A 27,898-nucleotide genomic window follows, 5' to 3' on the forward strand; every position below is an offset into this window, starting at 1 on the left:
ATTAGCATTAATGAATTATGTGCGTGTGACCTCCCATAAAAGTGCTAGCGTTCAAAGCACAAGTGTGCTAATTTGACTCAATACCAACTAGCTTTCACTGTGAATAGCTTTCAGTGTTCTTTTAAATGAGTGAAGGGCTGCACAAAGTAACAGCAACTGCAACAACTGCTCATTATTATATGGTGAGTGAATGAAGTCACTGATCTCACTGTGATCGTACTGTCAAAGCTCTGTTAGGACACCGAGTTACATTTTGGCTCATTTACTCTTGCAATTTAAAAAGATCAAACATATGCTTTAGACAAGTGAATCCTTTTTTTACAGCTCTGGAAAAATAAAAAGGGAAACAATCAACGACAAACATTGAGTCTATACTTGTTTGTACTGTAAATTTGAAAATGTAGCAATTCCCAAGAACATGTATACGTTATAAAAAAAAGAATCAGGTGAATTTCTGTTATCCGTTACCATGAGAAATCCAGGTTTTACACTTGATGAAATGAAATGAAATGATTCTACTTCAGCTTTTGTCTGCTTTATTCTAAAGAAGACCACTCAATTTAAAGGGCTCAATTAGTGAGGAACAGAGCAGTAATACTGCTTCCTGTTCGTTGCAGTTCTCAAGTGCAGAGGAGACATTCAGATCTTTAAAGTGTGTGGAGTACTTTTAATAAACCCCTCAGCTTCACTAAAATCGTTTTTCAGATATTTTCAATTAGAAATATTCCATTGAATTTCATTATAAAATGAATTGCCATGTCCCTCAAGAGACTGATGCACATACGGTAATTATTCTTGAGCAGTACTTAATCCATTGTTTAAAATAGAATATACCAGTATGGGTGAAATTCCTATGTTTTATACCTTTTATGGTGAGAGCTATAAGCACTATAAGTGCTCCACTGAAAAGATACAGGTACGCTTCTGCTCTTACATATGTATGTCCTTTGGAGCCCACTTCAGCATTTTTTTTTCCACTTAGGTTCAGCTAGAACAGTCGATTTGACATTTCTGCGTCTTTTGAAGGCCTGCCCAGCCACACGTTGCAGTTATAAATGTGCTGTCAATCCCCGTTGGATTCATATGTCAAGGGAGTCCTTTTGTGAAATGAAATTATGTCTCAGCTCTAAAATCATCATGTGGTACAGTGTCCCACAGACAGAACATTTTCCTGATGAAAAACGTGTTAGAATTGTTCTCTGGGGTGAAAAAGAATAGCAGAGGTAATCCGAGTAGGATTTGGTTTGTGTGTGTGTGTGTGTGTGTGTGTGTGTGTGTGTGTGTGTGTGTGTGTTTGTGTGCGGTTGTTTGTGTTGGATGCACATGTAAATCATGAGTCAGACAGTCAAGCTTCATATCAGAGGAGGAAAATTGAACTTTATTTCTAGACCAGCCACGCTGTCAGGATCACACCAGGACTGATTAGTAATGTGTAAGATACCAGCCAACTAGCCTTTTGGAATAGAAATGAGCTTGCAGTGATGGCTGGTTACCTGCCAAAGGGGATGATGGTGTAGACAAAGTGGTAATCCTCAAGACATATTTTTTTCTTTTTCTCGTGTGTTTTCCTTTTTATTTATTTTGCCAACATCTTCGGTGCCAAGCACACATATCTGTGGTGATTCCAGAGTAATGCAATATTTGCCTCTTATTTTAGGCTACTGTATAATCTACAGCTGATGCTGATGCTGCTGCTGGCAACGTGAAGTGCATCTGGTCCAGATGATTTTTGCCAACAATGAACAGCGGATATAGTGAGGAGTCATAGTTCAACATATAAAAAAGTCATTATAAATTGCAAATTGAACCTGCAGTAGCTAAAATGTATGTACATAAGAGCTTAGCCCTTCTTATGCCAATCAAACTCGTTCAATATAATAAAGTCCATGTGCAAACAATCCGAGCACTCGGAAGGAGCGACTCAAGATGGCACCACGCTGATCTCCGTGGGCAGGACGGCAAAGAAAAGCTCGCCGGGACTGAAATACCATCACGTGGGTGCGGAGCTATCTGTAACAGAATAGCACCTGCTAGCTGCCCCCTGTTGAGAGGGCAGGTGGTGTTCTGGGGGAGAGCGACAGCAGCGAGTAACGAGAAAACGAGCCGCCGCGATGCCCGCCACATCTGTAGTCTTTTTTCCTGCTACGGATTAAAGCAGCCTGATTATTCCAGCTCTCACCTTGAAATGCTAATGCTAACACAGAACAGTGGCTAATAGGCAGATTACATATTCTGAGGGCTTCAATTTGCATTGTTTCTAGTGTGCTCTCTCACCCTTCCAGCTTGAGCTTAGCCGCAGACAAATCCACCCACTCACTGTTTAGTCTTTTGTCTTCTATGAGGATGTTTTCAAATGTCATCCTGATGACAAGCAATGTTGTGAGAGCAGAGGAGACCAGGCTGGCTGCTGCTTTTGTGTTATAGGTTTCTCAATGGGACAGACAGGCGTGCACACAATCGCACTGCGATCACACTGACACACAGCCATTCAGGCGCTCTCTTTCCCCCTCAGTCCCACACTCTCGATTGTCTCTTTTTCTTCTCTCTCGCTCTCTCTCTCTCTCTCTCTCTCTCTCTCTCAAAGCACACCACATTGCCATCACTTGGTTTGGCTGGATTAGCATAGTAATGTGCCATGTTGCATCACACTGGCTGTAATCAATTAGCCGGTCATCCAGTGTACAAAGCTGCAGACATTTACACTGGTCCACTGTTGAAAAAACATCAACGCTAGAATTATATTAAGCGCTAGTGCAATAAACGTTCAGTGCAGGAATTAGTCTCGGTGACGCTGATACACACAGATTCTGACAGCTTTTAGTTTCACTTTACTCTCGCTCATACAAAGGGAAAGGGATATAAATGACTGAAATATAGCTGACTTTCTCGTTTTAAACCTCCCACAGCGTGCCATATGTTTCTGGTAAGTATACGTGCGTTCAGATTGTTCAATTACTAAATTGTGCAAATAAGCACTATGTTATGATTTTTTTGCATATGTTTTGAAACATATTATTACAGTTTTCCATTATTTAGTTTAGTAGTTAGTAACATTATGCCCTCTGGTTACGTGCCCTAGCACTGTACTACAGATGTGTCTTTGACTTTGGGCCCATCAGGACATCATGTACTCATATCTTTTCATGAATAAGACACATAAAGAGACATTTTACTTTACAGGCAAAACTGTCTCTACATCATTGCAATTGGTAGTCACCTCATGAACTCACACCATCACGTTCCTTTTCTGTCTGTGTCATCAGATTGCATCCACTTACACTTAACTCCCCAGATAGCGGAGTCTATTTGCCTGTGTGTCTGACTACACGTCTGCCGCCTCCGACGTTGTGCAAGTTTTGACCTCAATTCATTCATACCCAACTGAAAATTACAGAGTCTGCCGCAGCAATACTACAGATTGTTCCAGATCGAAGAATCTGAATGTCTCCCAGGTTTGCACATGCCCTGAGCATTGTCATTCCAGCAGTGACATACTGTAACCTTTCAATGGAATCCCTGTCTTGACAGCACTTGTCAATCGGGGCATCAAGGAGACAGTGGATCCAAATCTGACATTTGTTCTTTTAGTCAAGAATTGATCAGAGGAGGTTTTAGCCCAGAGATATCCTCACAGGAGATTGGAAATAGCTGAAATATCAGCGACAGGGCTGACATATGAGCAATCCATTATGGTGTAGGCAGGGTTTTTTCTGCATAGAGGAATGTTTGGCGCCCCCTCCCCCTCTTAAATATTTTAATTTTTTTTTTAAACCAGTTTTGTTAATTTTGTTAATTGGCTTTATTTACTCAAGCATAATATACATTTTTGTTTATGAAATTGTCAGAAATAACACGTCAGTGCATAGATTTCTGTCAAATAAGGTAACGCAGAGTAATTTACCGTACACGGACCTATCATGCTTACTGCCGTGCTAGTCCCCCGTCCCCCCAAAAGGCCCATTCTGAGCCAGGAAAAACCCTGTGTAGGTTTATGATGTGTCCTTTGTAAAACAAACCTGTTAAAAGGATTTAACAAATATCTGATAACTGACTTCGCTGAACATGTTTTTGGATCGCTAAGAGTAGGAAGTCTTCAAAAACAACATTTAGTCCAACTAAAAGAATATTATAGTTAATGAAACTGTTTCAGGCATGTTGACCCACCGTTCCTATCAAACAATCAGGGAAACTGTGATCAGTAAGTGCCTCTACATGGATTTTGGGTTCTTAACTACTCAGCTTCAGATTATTCCCTAATTAGCCCTTCTCAAGCTCTTTTAGTACAGATTCAGTCGGGATTAAAAAAAGCCTTGACACAATTTACATGGAGACTTCACAGATGCTGCACAAATAATTGATGGACAAACATGGCCTTATCAGTTTATTGGCGTATTCAAATTGGTGGTTACCATGGCAACCCTTCCTCCTGGGATCTATAGGATACTTAAAACACTGTAAAACGTTATGTAAGACTTTTAGCAGAAACCGAGGCTGCAAGAAAAGAGGACTGCTTACTCTGGCCCTTACTCTCCGAAATTATATTGTAACACTTACCCCACTTAAATTACCCTATGTTGAGGTGCCCTTGAGCAAGGCACTTAACCCCCAGCTGTTCCAGTTGAAACGATATTGCTGAGGTGGTTTTGGGCAGGTACTCTCAGGTGTAATTTTGTGTGTGAGTTTGAAGGAGAAATCCTGCAAAGCGACCCTCAACTGAATAATAAAGGTTGTGTTGTACAAATAGTTTATTCAAATTTTTTAATATTGGTATTATTTATCAGCACGAGTCATGTTTTAAAATCAACTCCTAAAGTAATCTTGGTGAAGAATTTAAGACTTTAATTTAGAGCTCCATTAGAGACCTATCATTTGAAGAAGCAAGACTACTTAATCTACAAAGTAGGAGATATTGCTTGGCAATGTATTTTATTTATTTTTTAACCAAAAATGGACGTCTTAAGAATGAACTTCTACAATTCTGGATTGGAGGAACGTGTGCAATGCATGGTCAATCTGTCCAATATCGCTGGCTGTCCCCATAAGCCTAGAGGCATTTTGGTATTAATCTCTAAGTAGTGGCAAGAGTGGCAACAAGGCTTAATTCATTTACTTAAGAGCTTTTCACGTGGGGTTTAAAAGTTAATAGGACGATCACTCCGTAGTGCATTTGATTAAACCCTCTTAATTACCCCAGGTATAATGGGCTATTAGCAAAGGCCCAGTTGTAAAAGGGCAAGTGGGAGATGATTGTTTTTATGAGGTACTTTTTGTTCACCTCTTCCAATGTCAGGATTAAACTGAATATTAGAATTTAACCCAGTTCCTCTTGCGGTGTGATACACATGGGAGTTACCAGTATTGTAGAGTATACTGTATTTTAGGGATTCTTTTTTTTGTATTTGTTTTTGGCTATTTGAATATAACTGGACTTGCTTTGAGCTATTGAGGACAGATTGGGGACAGGACATGAACAAATTGGGGTCTTTGATTCAACTGAAGAACATTTTGACAAAAATGGACACATGCAGTTGCAGATCTAGCATTTAACTTTTGGGATGCTGTTTTGAACCATCACTCATTTTACAGTTTTTTACTTTTTGCCTATTTCTTTTTTCTTTTCTTTTCTCTCTACAGGCACTTTCTTTTTAAAACGGGCACAGGAACAACACCTTTCTTTGGCGCAGCAGCCCCTGGTTACACCATGGCAACAGGGACAGTTTACTCCACACCGGCGCGCCCTTTGCCCAGAAACAGCCTGTCGAGAGGGGCTTTCAAATTCAAGAAGTCCCCTAAACACTGCTCCTGGAAGTGCACCGCCCTGATCGCTGTGGGGATAGCTGTGGTTCTGTCCATCATTCTCTGCTACTGCATAGGTAAGGATGAGTTTTGATGTTTGGCATACATTTTGAAATCTAGTTGCATTACATCATGCATAAGCAGAATTCAAAGATAAGCTGTTCGCAAATCACAAAAAGCCAAATAACAACATTAGAAAACAGTGCATGACAGATTATGGGACATTATTAAGATTATGATATTAATGAGAGCTATACGTCAGCTAGTTGTGTCTCTTTTGAACGCACACACACACATTTCCACAGTCAGACATATACTGTGGTAAGTCACAAAAATTAGGATGTGAGACATAAATGCTTGAGACTTGACTCCCTGAAGTCTTGACATTTGGGACTGAAAAGCAAAAACATTCATAGACTTGACTTTGATGTGAGACTCTGTAACAACAAAAAGTAACAAGACAGCAAAAGTCATTTCTGGCATATTTAATTATTAGACGTTTGTATTGAAGGGACTTGGTTCTAACAAAGGAAAAAAAATACAATTAAAAATAGCTTCGAAAGGAAAATGTCAAAAGCATAAACCATGCCGTTTTAATGGTCAGCATTCAGACCTGAAAGTCTTTTCATCTTGACTTGCAATTTGTTTATAAAGACTCATTAGCTGATGACTTGTCAAGGAGTTAAGGCTTGACTTGGACCTACCCCAAAAGACTTTAACGCTGCTCTGCTTTTGTCTCTGTCTGAAGTACAGATGCACTCTTACTGTCTCGCTTTTACTACATGTTCTCCCCAACTAATATGTATGGTTGATGACACGTTAGCATCGTAACTTTAAGGCCACACTCCTACTGGCCTAAACTTGCAGTCTACGATAGCTCCATGGTAGCAATTTACAAACCCCAATTCCAATGAAGTTGGGACGTTGTGTAAAACGTAAATTAAAACAATAGTAACAAAATTGTACGTAACAACGTCATACAATGACTTGCAAATCATTGTATTGTACGTCCTAACGTCATTTACGTATTTACGTTTTGCACAACATCCCAACTTCATTGGAATTGGAATTTTGACATCTTAACACTGTGCATTTGAAACAAATAAGCTATCTAACCAGACAAAATTATACACCAAGGCTTTGGCATGAATGTTGCCACTGAATACTTATTGTCTGATGTGGAGGTGCAGTACAAGCTGTCATTCCGGTGCATGAAAACCAGCAGTTTGTGTGCCAGAAGCGACATTTCTTTCAGTTTCAGGGAGAGAAAACATGACTCCATTATCTGCGGTGGCATTAGACAATCTTTAGACATGTCATTCGGTCAAACGGAACAAATGATAGACAAGCTGCCTAGAGGGAATGTAGCCAGCATGCCTCTTAATCTGTATGAAGTTTGATCTCTGCCAGGAGTATTTCTATTTCACTGCCTTTTCCCTTTTGCAGAAATTGCAGATGTCCTGATATGATTCAGTAGCGTCTGTCTGACTAAGCTCTGAGTCAGATATGCAGACATGGCCCGAGTACACTTTCCAACAAGACATTTCTGTCTGTTTCCCATTGACATGGGGCTGTGCATCATCCCCATACTTCTGATCCCCAGTTCACAGAATGAATGTCCTTAGGGGTTCCTGTTGAAACAGGCAGTTCAAATGGCCAGCACAGATGGCAACATCAAAATGAAACACAAGTTGAGGACCTGAACTCTTTTACAAAGGAAACAGTCCTACACACTTTGTCTTTAAAAAAGACCTTGGTCCACAAAGCCTTTGTTGTCCAAGAACCAAAACTTGCTTATTCTGTCAGGAACAGGAAATGCTTTTATCTTGGCCAAAAACATAAACTAATGCTAATTCTCTTCCCTTCCTTGGGGCATTATTTCCTATAAGAAAGGCTTTCGGACGGGTTTTTTTTTACACCATGTGTCAAAGCTGACTTCTTGCTAACCTTTAGAATCTTGACCACAGCAATAAACCCGTTACAGATTCATGTCTCCTCATGCACTCCCTTGTCATCCAAGCCCTTAATCTTTACACTGTGCCTCTCTCTCCCTGAACAGATATATAAGTATTCATCCAGCTTGGAGGCAGGGGAAATGTGACACAGTTGTATAAGGAGAAATATGGGCTTGTTGGGAAGATCCTATAACCAGTGTTTTATTGGTGAATAGAAAGGGAAGCACTCTCTTGGAGGAGAGATCGTAAATGTGCAATATCAATATTCACAATCCCTTTATTGACTTAACTGTTTTGTTACTTGTTGTCGTTCATGATCTTATATCATAAAATTAGCATGGATGTATACATATGTTTTATAACTAAGCTGTTTCTCTGTGTGTAGGAATCAGTTGCTATTTTTATTTGCACTTGTGCCTGTGACGGATCTGCTCAGTTTACACAGGGAAAATGAGCCGAAACAGTCATTTGTTCAGCTGTTGTCGCTAACACTTTTAGCAGATTGAATTCATTCACAACATTTTCATCTCAACAATCACCATCTTGTTTAATTGTAGACCTGTCGGATGTTTGGGAATTGTATGTTGGCCTGATTCCAGAGTGTGTGATGGTGCTACAGCTCCTTTTGTGTGTGTGTGTGTGTGTGTGTGTGTGTGTGTGTGTGTGTGTGTGTGTGTGTGTGTGTGTGTGTGTGTGTGTGTGTGTGTGTGTGTGTGTGTGTGTGTGTGTGTTTGTCTGGGTGTGTGTGTGTGTGTGTGGTGTGAAACAGCCCTCTGCCACTTGCCTAAGGTGTCTGAGAATGTTTCCACGACTTCCTCTCTCTTTCATCCACCGCCAATTCACCTGCCAGGTGCAATGACTCAAATAGATACAATGTGCACTCATGCTTTAATACTTTTCCACTGTCAGCTCACATAGTCCCATTAGTACAAAGACAAACTCAAAGACAAATACAGGCACAGCTGCATCTGTTGTATGTTAAAATGGGACTGTGTTTGAAGTTTACTGTACCACGTTATTCATTTTTTAACATTGTTTTGTCCTGTAGCTTAGGTTAAGACTATTATGCCTTATGATATTTTTTTAGTTTAGGTAAGATGTTTATTCTTTTATTGAATAAATTTGAAAAACAGTGTGTCACAAAACTGTATACTGGCTGACTGACAACAGGAGCTCCTGTAATTCAAATGAGGTAAACCTGCTGAGGTGAGGCTTTCCAGTTCGTGTTCTGCGAACTGGCCTGATAGGAAGGATTTCAGTAATTGTTCAGATACAGGGGGAGGCCAATCAGGACCGAGTCCAGCTTTGATGCTCTGATTGGATGCAGAAACAGCATGTGGATTCTTGGAAATTGAACTGCTCAAACAAAACCAAAAGTGAACAATGTCCTCACTGAGCATGGCTGATTGAAATGTTTATAAGAAAATACACTTCTTTTGTCTGATATTTGTCAGACATATATATATGTATATGTAGAGAGAGAGAGAGAGAGAGAGAGAGAAAGAGAGAGAGAGAATATATTAGTTAAATGTGTCTTTAAATAAAGCATGGATTTTTTTGAGTTATCAGTTGCTTTGTAAAAGTGCATATTTTTTGAAAGAAACTAATTCCCTGGAACCTTGTACCAGAAAAAAATCTATTTATCAGAAAAGAAGAAAATCCATCTGGGCTTATTCAAATGATTTTCATTGAAGGCTGGTTTATTAAAGTGATGGCCCTCATAACAGTGTTGGCATGTTGGGCACTTTTGGTTTGAACAATGCCGTGCCAGTTACCAGACGAGAGTAGATGATACGGACGGCTCCACTCGTCGGTGTTAAGTACTGTGTTGGAAGGCTTAAAAAACTAATATAATACAAATAAAAAAATCAAGAAATCCCACAGAGACTAACGGAAGGAGAAGGGGAAATAGCTTTAATTGCCACAGGACCAGGAAGACATACCTTGTCTTGTGTTTACGATGTTGTCATTCCATTTGAGGTTGTTGGAGATACTATCCCAGAGAACATCTTAGTCATGCTCTGAGCTGTGCAGATTATTTCGAGGAGTCCCCCAGGGATGTTTCTGGGGAGATGTGCAGGCAGGTTCCAGCATGAAACAATGTTTATCTTAATTTTGAGGCTGTTGAGCTCCAAGTTGTTGTTGGCACACTATGACTCCAGATGGGCCACCTCTCTCTATGGTAAATGGACTAATTATTTTTGGTGACGATGGCCATCCAAATGGCGTCCTCTGCATATTTTAACAGGGAACACGTTTTACACATTTATGTTTTTAATGCCTTGGGTTGCTTAGCTGAATAATTAATAATATCAATTGTTTATTTTTCATACAAAGAATAGCATAATCAGTGCTGTATTTTCCAGGTAACAACACCACCAAGAATCATATGCACAAGATAGAGAATCTGCTGTGAGAGCAGCCCGCAGGATTATCTGGGGCTCATGTTAACATTTTCCAGTGCAAAAGTGTTTGTGCTTCTTTACACTTAATACCATGTTGATGTCAGAGCTCAAATAAACCTGTTGTGAACTTTCAACCTCCCATTCGTGGTCAGCCGAGGTGTTCCACAGGGCAAATTTTGACTTCCGAGATTAGAGGCTAGCTTCTGCAGCTTCTTGCTCAGGAAGAGAATTGCTCATGGGCCATACATAATAATTGAACTGGCCTAGGCTGCAGGAATAACTTATGCAAATTAAAAAAATTGAGGGCTATTCACCTCAAAGCAATTTGTTCATGAGGTAAGTGGGGATTCAGGTCCTGGCACACTAAGAGCAGTGAAGAGGGGAAGGCTCTTGGTTCTGTGGTGTGTCTGATACACAAGAGCCCACTGCCACACACATGGAAATGTGGTGACACTGGAAGATGTCAGTGCACAATGTTAAGCTGTAGAGAGTCTCTGGACTACTCATGTTAAAAGTCCTATGACATGCTGCTTTTTGGATGCTTTTATATAGGCCTTAGTGGTCCCCCAATACTGTATCTGAAATCTCTTTCCCGAAGCCAGTCCCACAATGAGCTTTTCCTCAGGACGTGCCATTTCTGTGTCTGTTGCTTTAAATGCCATTCGAGGAGGAAAGAGGGGGGGTGGGGTGTGGCCTTGACCAACTGCAACTTTGCTTGTTTGCAAGCAAGGGGGTAAGCTTCGCTTCAGAACGCGAACCTCCGATGGCGCCATTTTGTTGCTACAAAGCGATCACCTTTTGTTAGCATTACACTGGCCGCCATTTTTTTTTTACGTCACTTGACTGCGAATAACTTTATATCTGAAGCGTTTAAAGACTCTAATTGTCCATTGTTTATTTATAAAGAAACACGACAATGTATAAAAGGCTCCATTACCTTGTACCTCACGTTATAGCTCTGTAGCAGTAAAAATAAGCTAACGATTGTGTCATAACCAAGTGACCTACTGTCGCACAGTAGAGGAATTACCGTACAGTACAGGAGAAGCTCGCAGGCGGTTTCGACTTACATTAGCTGTTTAGGTTTAATTACTAATGTTAACTAGCATGTTAGTTAGCAATAATTAGCCTGTGCTTATGTTATCTCCTTACATATACCTACACTCTCGGTCTCTGTAAGATTGGAAATGATTGAGATTTCTCTTGTCACAGCTACCAGAAGACTTACAACTTTCAGACACGTTGCTCACGTCACATTTACGTTGTCTCTGTCAGTTGGAGGCTGCGCAGTAAAGCAAGTGATCACCGGAAAAGTGCTTCTAATAGCCTTCACTGGTCTCCGTCCAGAGCAACGGGGTCTATTGGTCCATTGTATATATGTCAATGTTTGCAAGCCATGTTGTCTCTCTCTCATGGGCGGGCCAAATTCTTTGGGCGGGCAAAGCAGAGAAAGGGGAGGTAACCTTGCTCCTTATGACCTCATAAGGAGCAAGATTCCAGATCAGCCCATCTGAGCTTTCATTTTCTCAAAGGCAGAGCAGGATACTCAGGGCTCAGTTTACACCTATCACCATTTCGAGCCACTGGGGGACCATAGGCAGGCTGGGGGAATGCATATTAATGTTAAAAAAAAAACATGGGACCTTTAAATGAACTAAAATCTACAATCAGGAACCAAGCCAGTGGATATGTTTTTAGACTCTGACTTTTACTTTGGTGCCACCAAGCTGACATCTGTAGGTTAGAGTGAAATATCTTGACAGCTATTGGATGAAATGCAGTCAAATTTGCTACAGATATGCATTGTCTCTAGTGGATGAATTCTAATAACGTTAGTGATGACTGACTTTTCATCTGGCGCAATCATTTGGTCAAAGTTTCAATTTTACACTTTGGTTTATAGCCAAATACCTGCAGAACCTTCAGTCCTCGGCTGTACTTTGTGTTTAGCACTAACTATTAGCTTGCAAACAAAACTAAGATGGTGAGCCTGGTAAATATAACCTGCTAAACATCAGCATGTCAGCCTTGTCACTATGAACACATTAGCATGCTGATGTTTGCTATGAGCTCAAAGCACCGCTTAGCCTCACAGAGCTGCAGGCATTACAACAAATAAATAATAAATACAATAAAAAAAAGAAAGTGTTTAGCATCTTCAGCTTTAAGGTAACAACCTCTTGTGTTTGAGAGCACTGTCTGTCATTCCATGTCTCCTTTGATAAAGTGTGATGTCCTGTCTTCTGCCAGTCAGCTTAAAGGTGCAATATGTAATATTGTATGTAATACTGGCAGCTAGCGGTTAAAATAGTTACTGCACTACCAATTCAAAATACTGGAGAGTCGTTTCCCCCGCCCCCTCCTGCCCAGACTCGAAGTTCACGGGGGTTGCCAGGCTGAGACCGCAGCATTCACAACAATGTTGCTAGACGCTTTTCTCACATAGCCAGACGTTACTCCACAGCACAGCGGAGTAGCTAACGTTAGATGCTAGTCTCACATAGCCAGACATTACTCCACAGCACAGCAGAGTAGCTAACGTTAGATGCTAGTCCCACATAGCCAGACATTACTCCACAGCACAGAGGAGTAGCTAACGTTAGATGCTGGCTATATTGACAGTCATAAAAGCCCGTGCTCACGCGGAGCTCTGTGACAAACTGTCAGACACACTTTTTCAGCTTAAAATTACAGTATGACCCGCTAAAAACACAACAACCTCACTGTCCTCTCCACACGCCAGTCAGGCACACTTCCTCGGCTTAGAATTACAATACGGAACGCTAAAAATACCACTACCTTGCCGACGGAACACACTTCATTGGCTTAGAATTACGGCAACAATCGCTAAACACACTGCAAAATCACAGTCCTCTCTTTCCGATTTACAGCCCCCCTTTCGTGGTTTAAAATAACTCACCGTTGTCGGCTCCAGCCGCTGAAGAGGCTACACGCTGTAAACAGCCATGGGCTGCTTTCCTGGTCCTCCTGGTAACGTTAGCAGGGTTAGCATGGCGGCGTTAGCCAGGACCAGTCGGGATCACTTTACTGGCTATGTCTCAATTGTTTTTGCGAGTAACCAACTTGGGTACTCTAGCTATATAATTCAATGTGAGTACACAAATGTTGAAATGACAAAAAAATGCCCTTCCCTAGTAGCTGTAATAAATTAGCATGAAGCTAATGCTTACCTGTTCAGGAGAAAATAAGCCAACTCTGCGTCCTTTTGGGATCTAAGCTGTCTCCATCTTTCAAATACATCTCCAATATTTACCAGGGGGTTGTTACGTCTCTGGTCACGCAACTGTTAGAAACATGCTGTTTTCTTTTTTTTATGTCATGTAGAATCTATCTCCGTTGATCCTGTTCGTTTGTTTGCTGCTTTCATGGCTGTACTACCGTTACAGCTGTAGCGCGCTGGGTTTACATTTTTACAGGTATATCTGGCAACCCGGCCTGCCTGTCAAACTGGGCCGTTGATAACAACACACAGACCAAAAAATAAACATAAATTCCGTCACGGAATGTAAATTTCAAAAAGAAAAAATACTGACATTAGCATTGTTGTCAAAAAAGATAGTATTTCAGTTTAACATGTTTCCTTAATATCTGATGAGGCATTGGTGTCATTTTTGGATTTATTACAGTACAAATATTACATATTGGACCTTTAAAGAGGCATTTTTTTCTCTCAACATTAAAAGGGTTCATTTTCCAAAATACTTAATGCTAATTTAGTAAATACAGGCTTTGTTTAGTAAAAGCTTAGACTACCTTTTATTTTTTTAAGTAATACCTTAACATGCTTTAATTTCATGCTGTCAATCATTTTGCAAGATTTTTTTTTTTTCAGGCAAAAGGTGTTTCACTTTGGGTTAATGCTCTGTCCTCAGTTGATCCTTGCAATTTGGGACCCAGAATCTAAGGATTCTGGAGCCTTTCCTCAGTTAAAAGTAAACTTTCTTAAACTTGTTAGTTTAAGAAATGAAGATATTTACACAGTAAGCAGTATGAAAAAGTCGTTATTTAAATGTAGGAGTTTTACAGGCCAAGGAGAATGTACTGTATGTTTGGATTTTTTTCTTGGCATAATATTTAAAATTGCAAATTGTGTCTGTGTTGCCAGTGAAATTGTACATCAGTACTGCGATTTATCTGAATCTTGGTAGTAGAGAAAGATTCAGAACAAAGAACCAAAAGATTACAGATCTTGCCCCGTTTCACACACAGGGAGGTACTGTCAGACAAGTCCATTCAGAGAGAAAAGTCAGACTTTTCAAAGATATTGATGGACCAGTCATCACTAATATATGTTGCTGGTGTTGTGGCTGGTTTGTTCCACCTGTAACTGAAATGGCTTCTGACACTGAGGGTGATGCTGGCTGAATGTACTGTACAAAAACATTACCAAAACATGACCACTCAAGTAGAATTCAAGGCTGCGGAGCACCTGTTTATTTAATTAAAGGACAGTGCAGTGTGTATTGTCACTAAACTAATGCCAAGTATATTCATCAACAGGCTTTAAAAAAAGCACACATTATTTCTCAACAAAGCACAGTTTGATACACTGCCCAAACTACAATTCAATCTCTCTTTTGGTATCCTTCACATTTGATATCCTCTCTGGCCCCACATCCACCTCTCGAGTTATTTGCTGCAGTCAATATCCATCTTCTCAGCAAGTGGCAAGTGTTGGAGAAAAGTTTCTCTCACAGATCAAATGGTCGGAAATCAAGATGCTTCCTCAGCATGTTTCCTGGCTGGTGACTTTGAAGGAGATTGGCCCTCTTGCTGCGCTCACAGGATCACCTCACTTTCCCAAAACAACAAGAACACAGTTTGATTGCATCCAATACTGTAACAATAAAGCAGCTTGGCTGAATGAAAGCCAGACACAGTTTAGTTATATAAGACAACAGAAGTGTGCAGCATCTAACCCTCTCACTTCCTCCTCCTGCTGTGACTATGCGTCTAAATAAACTACCTTACTATTTCTTAAGACTCTCACTTTCTGTCTCTTCCTCTATCTTACTCTTTCACACACATGAAGCTGCATCTCCATCCTGCTCTGTATTAGACTTGGAGAGTGTAAGACTTTTCCAGTGTATCTCGTCTGCTTGTCTGAAGCGAAAGCTTTGTGTCAAAATAGAAATTCTTCTCTCTTTGATACAGTAGCTGTTTGTGTGCAGACACTGTGGCACATTAATGAACAGTGCTCCCCAAGGAAACATGATAGAGCAACAGGGTTGCTAGTATTGATTGAGACAGCTTTGTCTGGCCTCTATCAGGGCTGTGTTTACACGAAAACCACCCATTTCAGAATAGCCTCAAAAAACTGAAATGTTGGAAGTTAAAATGTTGTGTTTTTCTGCCTGCATTGGATCAATCCATTGTGTTCTCCCACATGTCATTTGTTCTCCAGTGGCTTGAATGTTTTTCTGAAACTATTTTCTCATTTGTTTATCCATTTCTACAAGCCCAAGCTTTTTTGTGTATTTCACAGCAACTCACCTTTTCGGCCTAAACTGGCAGCTCCAAGAGTTGGACAACCGGCCGGCTTTTGAAAACGGAGCAGTTGGGAAGACAGGGCCCACTCAGTCGAGCATAGTGACAGCTCTGGCTGCTGACGGTGAGGAAATAAAAGTATCAATGCACAAAAATGATACTGTTTATTCTTTTGTTGGCTTCCCCGTTTCCACTAAAATGTATTTTGGTCAAGGTTATTGGCATTGATTTATGAATATATATTGTGCAGTCATGGTTAAGTTTTTATTTTCAGCGAGGAAAATAATAAATTCAGCAAATTGATGGCTTGGCAAAAGTAGGTTGTTGACCAGTTGGACAAAGCCTTGAAATGTGCAAATAGCTTATAACAAATAATAAGCTGTGTCTAATAAATACATTTTGAAAAAAAGGTTGAATAATACAAATTAATTAAATCAAGTAAAGGTTCAAATGACAATTAAGTAAGACAAATTGCAACAGCAAACCATTTGGCCTCATGAATGAAATGTTTGGTGGCTGATGCCCAGTCAGCCTTTAGAGTTTATTGAGATCTTTCACCTTATGAATATTAATTGACTGCTTACAGACAGCTTTCTACTACCTAATCATAATCTTGGACCATTGTGTATTCATCAACAAGCAGACAGGCCATCTCAGCTCACCTTTACAGCAAAAGCCACCAAATTAATCTCTAAGCACACTGCGGGATTTAGAATGCATGGCCACGAAAACATTAATTGAGTTGAGTAGGCCAGGCAAAAGCTCAATTGTTTAAACTCGGCTAGATTTAAATCCTCATAAGTACTGCTAATTAAGATAGCATGAGGCAGGTTTTCGACTGTTTAAAGGCAATCAATAGCTGGCTGTTATTCTCCCCAGAGGTAAACTTGGCTTCCAGTCTTCACTTTGACTGAAGCTAAAGTGACAGGCAATGGCCTCATTACACGACACTAAGGGATGCAAATGATGGAGGTCTGGCACAAACAGATACGCTCACAGTGACCGTATACGCGGGTCCACACACTGAAACGCCTCTTACGAGATCCAACACGTTTAAAGTCATTGCAATAGTAAATTGTAAATTGCGTTCCTTCTACAATAGAGCTTCAAACGGCAAAGACTTTAAAACCCTTTACAGATTTTTCTTTTTAACAGTGAAATCTGTTCTTGTAATTGCACCTTGCAGACTACCGTTTTTCATTTGAGCATGAGTCATTTTAAAACTGGCCATCCCTCCATCTTTGGCGCTGTAAGGACACAGTTTAAGGACATCATTCGCAAAATTGTTTTGATTTGCTGTTATTGCCCTGGCAAGGTAGCACTCAGTATATCTGACAGATTCCATTTAGACCTTATCTGAGATGAGGCCTTACTCTATGAGTCATCAGGACCAGGGAAAAGACGGGGCATGTGGTCTGTTCGCGTCTTATAAAAAGCCAATTATATCTGGTCATTTTCTTTCCGGTGAGCAGTGCATCATGGACCACAGGGAACCATTACTTTTAATCCTGTTTTTCTTGGTCATTGCTCATTTGGAAAAAGATATGACTGTCTGCCTGTTAAGTCCCTGCTTGAATAAAGGAATACGATTACACTGGAAAGCAAAAGATAGAATGCAACATTTACTGATATCCAAAGATCAAAGACTTGCACAAAAACCAAGACTGTATTTTAGATGTGAAGGTTTTAGCTGATGGTATGAAAGGCTCTGTGATGACTGTTTTATACCATATCACTGTGTTGTTTGGATTCTGTAACAATTTACATAATCTAGGTGGGGGGGGGGGTGTGTGATTCTGTCTTCTAGGAAGGACTAGCGTGCTTCATCAGGAGAACAACTCTATTGACACAGGACAGGTCGACATAGGGAAGAGAGTAGGTCAGAGCGTCCCACCAGGGGTGTTCTGGCGTTCTCAACTAAGCATGGAGCAACCACGCTTCTTGAAGTTCAACATCTCGGTACAGAAGAATGCGCTTATTGGAGTCTATGGACGAAAGGGTCTCGCACCAACTCACACTCAGGTAAAGCCGTTTTTTTTAAATGTTTTTAAATCAGATTCACCGCTTTGAGATTAATGACACGCTGAAACTGACACCTTCTGAGTCTTTCAAGTGCAACTATGTAACTTTTGAAATATAAAAAATAGCATCTATCACTTGCCATATAAGATGACATTTTACTGCATCTTAAAGAAACCAGTTTCTAGATAGAATCATAACTACATTCAAGTAAAAAAAATGCAATATTCAATAGGGTTCTTATGTGCCCTTAAGAGCTCCCTTATTTAAATTCCTGATATGTATGCATTTGCGAATTAGAACCGGGCACAAGTTTAGTTTTCTCCTCTAAGCTTTGATTTGCTTGTGTGGGCATGCACGTCTTTCACTTCCACTAAATGCCTGCCATTTGCAAATTGAAGTGTTTCCAAAATGTCTGATGTGTCACTTGAATGACATTTCTGGGCATCCAAATGTCCGATGTCTGGTGATGGCAATGTAAGCACTCAGACAATGGCGATTTTCCACCACACTTGACTGCAAAAGCTCTTAGCTTCACCTTCTTGACATTCTCTCTTAGTAAAGATGGGCTTCACTCAAGTGTAGACAGTTAGGGCCACTCTTTGATGGAAGAAAGTCAGATGTGAGTGACAACAGGTGAGCTGGATTGCACTTTCAAGGTGAAAAAAGGTAGCCCAACAAAATCAAAGACCAAAGGGTACTAATTAACAAAATGCTGCTTTTATGTCTCTTGCAATTGATACACAGAGACTCAAGCTTGTCAATGCTGGACAATGTGTCTTTTGTGGCCACCTCTAAATTACATACTGTTCAGGGACCAGGGGCACGAATCCATACATTTACTTAACTGTGCATGAAAGACCCCAATGAGAGATATTGACTGTTTGTCGTACTCACGGCTTGGAATACAAGACACCATTTAAGTGCAAAAGGCTTTCCACCTTTCTCAAACATAGACTTCCTCCGTCTGCTATTGAGTGCCTGTCTGTGCTGATGCAAACCAAACAAGTTAGAAGAAATAAACTTTTGTAGTTTGTTTCTTTAGAAATGGCACTCGGTTGTTATCAAATGCCAGACTAAGTTCACTCAATCTAAAGTCTGAAGAATTTGCAGGCTGTGAGTGTTCCTCCTCTGTCCCTAGGGAATCCAGCAGTCTCTCCACGCTTGGTCTCTTGCCTGTTATTTCACTTGCATTCACTGGTATTGTTGGATTGAGATGAGTTGGGGGGGGCTTTCACACCGGCTAATCGAGATGTACGCATTTTGCCAGGAGGTTTAGGGCTCGTGGGATGAACTGTTTTATTACTTCCCCCTCAAGCCAGCAACACAAAGAAGTCAACTTCCGGCAGGTTAATATCCCTCCTCTGCCCCCTTGCTCTACTCAAAGGGGTTTAAATCACAGTGTTGACTTCACCTGCCCCTCGCCTAATGCTCTCTTTCCTGTCGTTTGCAAGTCAACTGAAAGATTCCTTGGGTCCGTGTTTGTCACATTGCTGAGCATTAAATCCTGTTTTAATGAATTCTTTGTCCCTTTTTTTCAACTGTTTCAAAGCCCATGTTGTTTCTATGAGGCTTGTGCACATATTTAAACCTGCAATAGTTATTTTTTTGGCCACACTAGGCAGAGAAGAACTCAATAACAAGATGACAGATGGAAGTCGCTGACGTATGACCAGCTTATGAAGTTGTTTTGCCTCAGTGTTAGCCAACAGTTGCCGACTTACACATCAAGTAGAAACGGAGCAACACCAGCATTCATTTGGAGTTATGTTTCTGGCCACTTAATAAGTGAACTCCAACATTTACTCCTCTTTGAGCTCTGGTTTCTTCTCCAACAACTCTTGAGAAATAAATATTTGGCTCTTAAGCAGTGATAAGTTACTAGCAGGTTGCTAACTTTGTCTGTCTGCTATGTGGTGCTGGGCAGGTAGTGCACAATGGTTTTATCATGGCCTTTCCTTTTTTTATTTGGAATTGGGTTGGTTTGTGAGGGGTTATTTTGATTTTATTACGGACAATGAATACAATGCAATGAATTGAAAGGCTAAAAGGTCAATAGAGCTGCAGATTTGGGTAGAAATGAGTTTGGAGTAAAAATCATACTACACATACAGTAGTCATTTGAAGTTATTAAAAAATGATTAATGCAGCCTTAAAGATCAGATGTTAAATTGCTATTGGTAGTATTATGACATATTTTTTGACTCATTTCCTGTTTCCTTTTTACATTTTAAATGAGGAAAGAAAAATTAAAAACATTTCTGAAATGTTCCCACAATGATTTTGAGGGGGGACTCTTGCTACTTCTTTTTCAATCTGGTATTTTTAAAATGTACTGCCATGTAATATAATTCAAAATGATATTACTTATTATAAAATGTACAGGTCTAAAATTTTAATTAAAAAAAAAACATCTCAACTGGGCATCAGTCAAGAATCAATGACTTTGCAGTTCATCAAAGCTTTCTGCAAACAGCCTCATCCGTGGATTTAAATGCATCACACTCTAAGCAGCCCACAGACTCTCTTCACCCTGAGTCTTCACTATAGGCCCAGTACATCTGCGTAGCTACAACTGCCTCGGCCAAGGGATCTGTCTGCATCTGCTGTGCTCCTCGGCAGGGTCTGTTTGGGGATTGCTGGTTTGTGTTGCACTGCTTTCTGCTGCAGTGCTCTGTACCCTACAGCCTCAGTCAAAATGAGCTTCAGGTGTTGAGCAGGTGCAGTGAGAGCAGATGTGCCGCTTTACTCATTTCACTTGGCAGGAATGACTCGTTACTCCTTGTTTACCCCGTAAATCAATGTTTGCTTGAAACAAATATAGAGAGACTGTTATACTGCAATCCCAATATATAGAAGAGAAAAATAAAAAATAAGCCTGAGGCATATACAGTATTATGTTTTATATATATATATATATATATATATATAGGCTATACTATGTGTATGTACTGTGTGTACTGTACGGTATACAGTACTGTGCATCTGTTAGTTTCTAGTGAAAAATCCTAGAAACTAACAGTAGCAACAAGGACATATTTGCTTTAACTAATTTATATGATATATTCAATTCAGTTTTCTTTATTTTACCAGGATAATCCATTCAGTATCTTAATCGTATTTCAGGGAGTGTTGAGTACATATATTACATATATTAAAACAAACAATAAAACAAAACATATCAAACATTTGTAACAGTTTTGTATCACATTTAATTAAAAGCAGATAAATAAAAATGTGTATAAATGTCTTTGAAGAAACCCTTTCACTTAGTTTATCCTTTTATATGTATTTTTAATAACTCTGAATTTTAAGCACATGCATCTACATAGTACATTATGAGTGTTAATTTAACAGATTATAATAAACACATTGCCAGAGTCTCCTTAAGTGCACTCCTGTCAGAGTTAACAACATATTTTTGGAATATTTTTCAGCATTAGCCCCAGAGCCATATCAGCTCTATCAGTACACAAACAACTCTCCAAACAACATTTATCAACTCCAAATAACTGTCACTGAAAAATCAACATGTATTATACTCAGATATTTGCTGGGTACACAAACCTGTTCTGGTTGTGTCTTGCATTACGACTTTGAAGAGTTCCTCTTCAAAGTTAGGGAAATCACTAGAGGTGCTGCATACAGAGCAGCCAATGGAAGCAAATATAAACTATTTTGCCTCTTTACTGCCTGATTAAATTATAGCAACATTAAAATACCAATCATCTGCATCTGTCGGAATCTGTTTTTGGTGTTGTTTTGCAGTATGAATTTGTGGAGCTATTGGACGGCAGCCGGCTTATCGCCAAAGAGCATCGGACTCTAAGTGAACCAGAGACAAGGGCCTGGCTGGATCATCCGGTCACCGTCCACCAAGCCGGATTCATCCAGTACCTGGACGCAGGGGTGTGGCACCTGGCGTTTTATAATGACGGACGGAGTGCGGAGACAGTATCCTATAACACCATCATCCAGGGTACGAGGAAACACATCTGCTGCTAATGAGTGTGATTGGAATTATGTGTAATGACATGTTTGGAAGACTTTGATTTCCTTAAACAGCTGCGCCTGCAAGAGCTAACAGTTAGGTTGTTGGAAATTGGCTACCACACAAACAAACTGAGCTTTGTTTAAACTTTGAGCCACCTAGGAGGCAGCTCTAAGTTTCCATTGGAGGGTAGTGTATAATTGTGCTCAACACTATAATACAAGACCATACACCGCATTGATCTTCCCTCCTAACAACCTCTTCAGCGTTCTGAAGTCTGTGAAATTTCCTTGTGGGTTTTGCGGTAGGAAAAACACTAAGGTTGAGTTAACGTTTTTCTATTTCCTTTGGGGAGTTCCATTGATCCAACCCTACAAATATGAAGGTATCGATGTGTGAGGTCAAAATTGCCTGGGTCCAACCCTGGCTCAATGAACATCCAATACAAGTCAGAGTAATAACAAAAAAGTTTGCCCTCTTAACGCCGATCAAAATTAGAGCCCTGGTCTTTTGGGTGTGCCGTTCATGAGCGATGGTCTGTTGAATGAACACAAGATCTGTCTGTAGGATATGTCAGATTAACTTCAACTCAGAGAGGATTTGAGCTGTAAACACTCAGGAGAATGCATGGCTTTGGCATGATCAGTCATTCAAGGGGTTGAGGGGGGGAGGATGAGGCAGTAGAGGAGACAGGAGGAAAGCACATAAAATGTGTCAAAAAAGTGGAATTATTTGGTCTAATTTAAAATGTCTGTGTGGCTTTTACTTAACATAGCTTAGATGGGAAGAGTCGGGCTGCAGCATACGTGTTATGGAGGCTTAGACCTTAGTGGGACATGGATGGACAAATAGCTGTAAATGTATGCCATGCCTGATACGAGTACTGAAGAAAAAATGGATGCTTAGAAAGCCTAGATTCATGCAGGAAAAAAGAAAAGAAAAGTTAGTATCTCGGTAGTCTCGTAGTATTTCTTAAACTGTGCAGCTGTCAAATGGCATATTAAGGAGGAATTTCAGATTTGCTGTAATTTGACAATCCGATGAGTTATTAATAGTTGGACTTTCTCACTGCTGTACCAACAGAATCTGTCACAGAGTGCACACACAACTGTTATGGGAACGGAGAGTGTGTGGCGGGATCATGTCACTGCTTCCCAGGATTCATAGGGCCGTACTGTTCCAGAGGTAATTATTAAGCTCATATAGTACTCTTATACTGCCCATTCATCATATTATTCAAAACTTCAGTTACCATATATATATATATATATATATATATAATTTTTTTTATTTTATTTTTATCTTGAGTGGTATTCAGCAATGCAAATCGGTGTGGTTCATTGGCCCAGGTTTCTGAGATTTTTCATTTCATTCCCAACATTATGTGGTTTAATGGAAAATTGGTTATGGTGCTCAAAACATTTAAAGAAATTAATTAAAAGCAAAGCTTCACAAATGGTGTCTCATGCAGCTAGATTGATATATTGGCCAATAAAAGTTCATTGCAGATATATTGATGTCAGCTGATGAGTTATAAGGAATGTCAGTACAGAAATGCCATAGATACGTTTGAGAAGAACTGTCGACATTACGTACTTTGTCTACTGGAGAGCACTGGCAAGTTTATTTTTCAATTTCTCTCTAATCAGCCATTAATAAATCGTTATAAATTTAATGCACTGAGCACCAAAAAATAAATTCCTTTCACATCCATTGTATTTGAGTAACGCCCAAAATCTCAGAGACAGATATGTCAAAATCTGGCCAAACTAAAATTATTTGCCTGTCCACATACCTGAGTTTAAAGTAATAGTTTGAAATTATTGGAACGGTGTTTCTTGACTTTTTTGCCAACAGTTAGTCATGTCTGTGTGCTATATATGTAGCTGTAATGTGTGGGTGACCAGTAACTTCCTGAAGTCTCCACTGGTTGCCTAGCAACTGGTCCCATTAAATAAATAGTCCATTCATATCTGACATACAGTATAGCCCTTGTTTTTGTGTTTGTTTTTTGTACGGATTAAACAAAAAGATCTAATGTGTCAATAAGTGAGACGTGGAGGTGCTGTGAGGCAGATGTTGTTACCTAGCGCTCTGTTTCCCCGTTTCCAATCTTTAAGCTGTCGGCATCTTTCTCCAGCTTCATATTTAACATACAGACTCATCATACTCTGCCAACTATTTGTTTTTTTAATTAAAAAAGAGATATCATTGAAGATCATTTGACATCTGCTTTTTGAAAAAAAGAATGCCAAAACCCCCAGCCCTGATATTATACAAGAATAATTCTTTAAACCTGTTGTCTTTCCTCAGCTTCCTGTCCAGTCCTGTGCAGCGGCAATGGCCAGTACACCAGGGGGCGCTGTCAGTGCTACAGTGGCTGGAAGGGCACTGAATGTGACGTTCCTGCCTCCCAGTGTATTGATCCTCAATGTGGGGGACACGGACTGTGCGTGGCGGGCAACTGCGTGTGCAACACCGGCCACAAAGGACCCAACTGTGAACAAGGTAAATGGGGGGAAAGAAACTTGGAAGCAGCTAGATGCAACACGCTTTTGTGTGAAGCTCGACACAGGGGAAGTGGGAATCGACACAGTCCATTGATGAAACAATCGGGTGTTTTCAACTCCACCGAGCGGATAATGCTTTGGATGTTGTTATTGATACTGTGTGTATGAATCATCTCCCTCTTAGTGTTTAGACCACATGAGGGTACAAGCTGGAACAGATTGTGCAGGGCCCGTTGACGCAGTCACCTATTGGATTGCTCCACAGTTGAAGACACCTGTTAAAATCGATCAGTCAATGGCATCTGTTCCTCCGTTTATTGAAAAAGAGCTTCTTCTTCTTTCTTGTCAACCTTTTCCACCTCCCTCTTGTCTTCAGTGCGTTTAACTTTATTGATCCACGTGCAGACAAAAGACAATTATCAGCTCAGATTTACATGTGCGGCTCGTTGACTTTACAATTAGAAATCTATTGAGTTTACTAAAGGAGTATACTGTGGTTTTCTTTTAAGTGAAGCAATAAGGGAAGGAAACAAAGATGGGAGATGTTAGTTTGTAGTTCCAAGCTTGCATGCAAGGGCTCCGGTGTGATGAATTAGTTCAGGTAAATAATCAATATCAGTGTCCAAGCAAATGTGGGAATGCACAGAGCAATCAGCTCCAGAGGAAGCACAATGACGTTGTTGCAAATTATCCCTATGGGTTGATTATGTTGGTCATAATTGCCAATTATTAACCTAGATCAGCAAGTTGATCTGCAAATTGTTAATAGTAATTGATTATATCTGTCCAGACACTAATTGTGCCCCTTTTCCTAGTGCCTATAATGGAACATAATTATCCTGTCAGTATATTGTAAGTACCCTATAATATACCACAGAGAAGCAACAGCAGTAGAACATAGGGTGGCAAATTACTACCAGCCACCACTAAACACTGCAACCTTTTCAGCTGTGGCTCACCAGCTATCATCTTTTTTTTTATTGTGGGTGCTGGTAGCTATGGAGCCCCGGAAGTGACATGGAGGGAAAAAAAGAAGAAAAAAAAACATGTACTGGATGGAGATCTTGACTTTGTTTTGCGAGATCTCGAGTTTCATTGGCGAGATCTCGCAAATCCAACAATGCGTATGAGAATCTCTTCACCTCGCCACCATCCATGATGAGAACCGCATAATAAACGCGAGCAGACCCGTGGGACTACCACTGCGCATGCTCATATGACGGTTCTCCCGAGGTCCTGTAGTTGTAATAATGGATATAGCTAATGGTTGTAGTTCACCATGTGTTCTATTAGTACATCCATGGTATCATGTTATGATACATCTGAGGGATGTATGGATGTATGTATGCTGTAAAGCCTGTAAAGTGGATGTAACGTGATTAGTGTTTCCCAAACTGCCGGGGCTATAGGCTAGTAGCTAACATCAGCGGTAGCTAGCATGGGTGTATTGAAAGAACGGCAACACTGTACATATGCCTAGATAACGTTAGTGATTACATCACCTTGGTTCTCTCAAAACATCCATTGTTTTTTTTTTTTTGATAAGCATTACTAATTAATACATGCCAAAGTGAAGTGTTATAATGAACATTGTCGTTGACTGTTGATGTTATTGACTAGCTATATGCAATATATCTACTGTATGTCCTATTGTCTGTAATAAAGTTAAACATGTAAATGATCAGGAACAACGAAAACACAGTGTTTAACGTTAGTGAATACTTTATACAATGAAATGGCGAGTTCATGAGTTTGCCACGTATACCATGGATGTATTAAGAGAACGAACTATACTTGTAAGAGACACGAGAGAGAAGCTCATGAACGCGGATGTTGCTACCGGTTTCTACGACAACACAAACAAACTGTTGCTAGTGCGCATGTCCATCGTGACGACATGGGCCAGTCAACGCGGAAGATCCGAGCTCCATGATTGCTTTATGCGCTTTTGAGCACTCTCATTGGAATGAATGGGGCTTTGCCACGAAACGCTGTATCCAGTTCTCTTAATACTGTACATCCAGGCTCTAGCGGTTCTCGGATGCATTATTGGATTTGCGAGATCTCACAAATAAAACTCGAGATCTCGCAAAACAAAGTCAAGATCTCGCAAGGTATACTCGAGATCTGGCAAAACAAAATCAAGATCTCGCAAAAGTATAATCAGTGTTTGTCCCCAGTACATGTTTTTTGTTTTTTTTTCCTTCATGTCACTTCCGGGGTTCCGTAGGTAGCAGAGTCAAAGTAGCCCGGGGTTAATAAGTAGGTTGGAGGTCCTGTCTAGAAGTGGTAAACTAACATTGTTGTTCTCACTTTTGTGTCCTTAGTTGACTGCGTGGACCCGACGTGCTCCGGTCACGGAGCCTGTCATCACAGTGAGTGCCACTGCAACCCGGGCTGGGGAGGGATCAGCTGCGAGATCCTGAAGAGCACTTGTCCAGAACAGTGCTCCAGTCATGGCACCTTCAACACTGACTCCGGAACTTGCATCTGTGAGGCTAACTGGACAGGGGCCGACTGCTCCATAGGTCAGAACACAATCCACTTTCATTTCATCACATAAATGTATTTTGTGTAGCCTTTTCACGTGACATACTGTAGGGCTGCAAGTAAAGATTATTTTCATTTTTGATTAATCTGCAAATATTTTCACCCATTTATATTTTGGTCTATGAAATAGTGAAAAATGGCCATCGCACTTTCCTAAAGCCCGAGTTGACATCTTCAGGTTTGTCCTAAACTCAAATATATTAAATTGACAATCACATATGAAAAAGACAAGCAGCAAATCTTCACATTTAAGAAGCTGGAACTAGATTATGATAATTGTTTTTCATTTGAAAACAATACTTTGATTAAGTGATCATCAAAATAGATGAAGAATTTATTTTCTTTCAACTGACTACTATTATTGTGACAATCTTTTCAGTCTTTAGTGAAAATAGTCAACAAAGTCTACACATTGGCTTTAAAAGAATTAAAAGGCATATTGATCTACTCTGAGTAGGTCCAAGGTTGTTCATTTCATTCATTCATTCCTTCAGTTATTGATGCCATAAGTGCAGTGTTACAGTACATGTATTTGTACAGCACTAACAAATCTATAATGCCTTTTTTGTTGTAGATAATGTTTGAGTTTCTCAAACATATAACTTGCACCAAATTCTGTATTTACTCCAAATAAACTCCCCACTTGCTGACACCAGGTGTCCACGGCAGCAGATGCATAAGCCTTTATTAACAAGCTGTAGCTTGAAATAAAAGATCTATCTCATACAGTACATTATGTTATAAGACACATGGGTGTCTTATTAAGAAACTTTGGTAATTATTATTCAGCTTTGGAATCTGGAAATATGAGTGGGGAAATTGATAGAAAATCACAAATTTAGGTAATTAATCATGTGTGTTTTTGAAATATCATTTAGTGAACATTGAAGAACAATTTGTTTTCCGAAATGAATATGTCACATTTTGAAATGAAGCTTGTTGAATAATATTCTGCAGACCGTCACATCAGTATCTTTCAGCTTTTTCCCCATATGTACACATGCAGGAAACAACATTATTAATTGAAAAGTCTGGATTTGCTTCAAAGATGATATATGGGAGCCTGACTTACTGAAGTTTTCCATCTCATGAGCTATGCGTACATGCTACAGTACTGTCAGTGCTGTGTTTTATGAGCCCACGGTTACATCTCTCCTACATTAC

General features: G+C 40.0%; 1 protein-coding gene across 1 annotated transcript in view; it reads left to right on the forward strand.

The window, feature by feature from the left end:
- The window catches only part of LOC114562369 (teneurin-3), a 197,416-nt gene that overhangs the window by 121,134 nt on the left and 48,384 nt on the right, over window positions 1–27,898 (forward strand). Inside the window, exons 6-12 of the mRNA XM_028588749.1 lie at window positions 5,635–5,873; window positions 15,663–15,788; window positions 17,472–17,686; window positions 21,452–21,662; window positions 22,758–22,859; window positions 23,988–24,182; window positions 26,512–26,712. Of these exons, the coding sequence (XP_028444550.1) occupies window positions 5,635–5,873; window positions 15,663–15,788; window positions 17,472–17,686; window positions 21,452–21,662; window positions 22,758–22,859; window positions 23,988–24,182; window positions 26,512–26,712 (1,289 nt within the window). The remainder of the gene's footprint in view (window positions 1–5,634; window positions 5,874–15,662; window positions 15,789–17,471; window positions 17,687–21,451; window positions 21,663–22,757; window positions 22,860–23,987; window positions 24,183–26,511; window positions 26,713–27,898) is intronic.

Source organism: Perca flavescens, chromosome 10 (assembly GCF_004354835.1).
Source record: "Perca flavescens isolate YP-PL-M2 chromosome 10, PFLA_1.0, whole genome shotgun sequence".
Taxonomy (NCBI): Eukaryota; Metazoa; Chordata; class Actinopteri; order Perciformes; family Percidae; genus Perca; species Perca flavescens.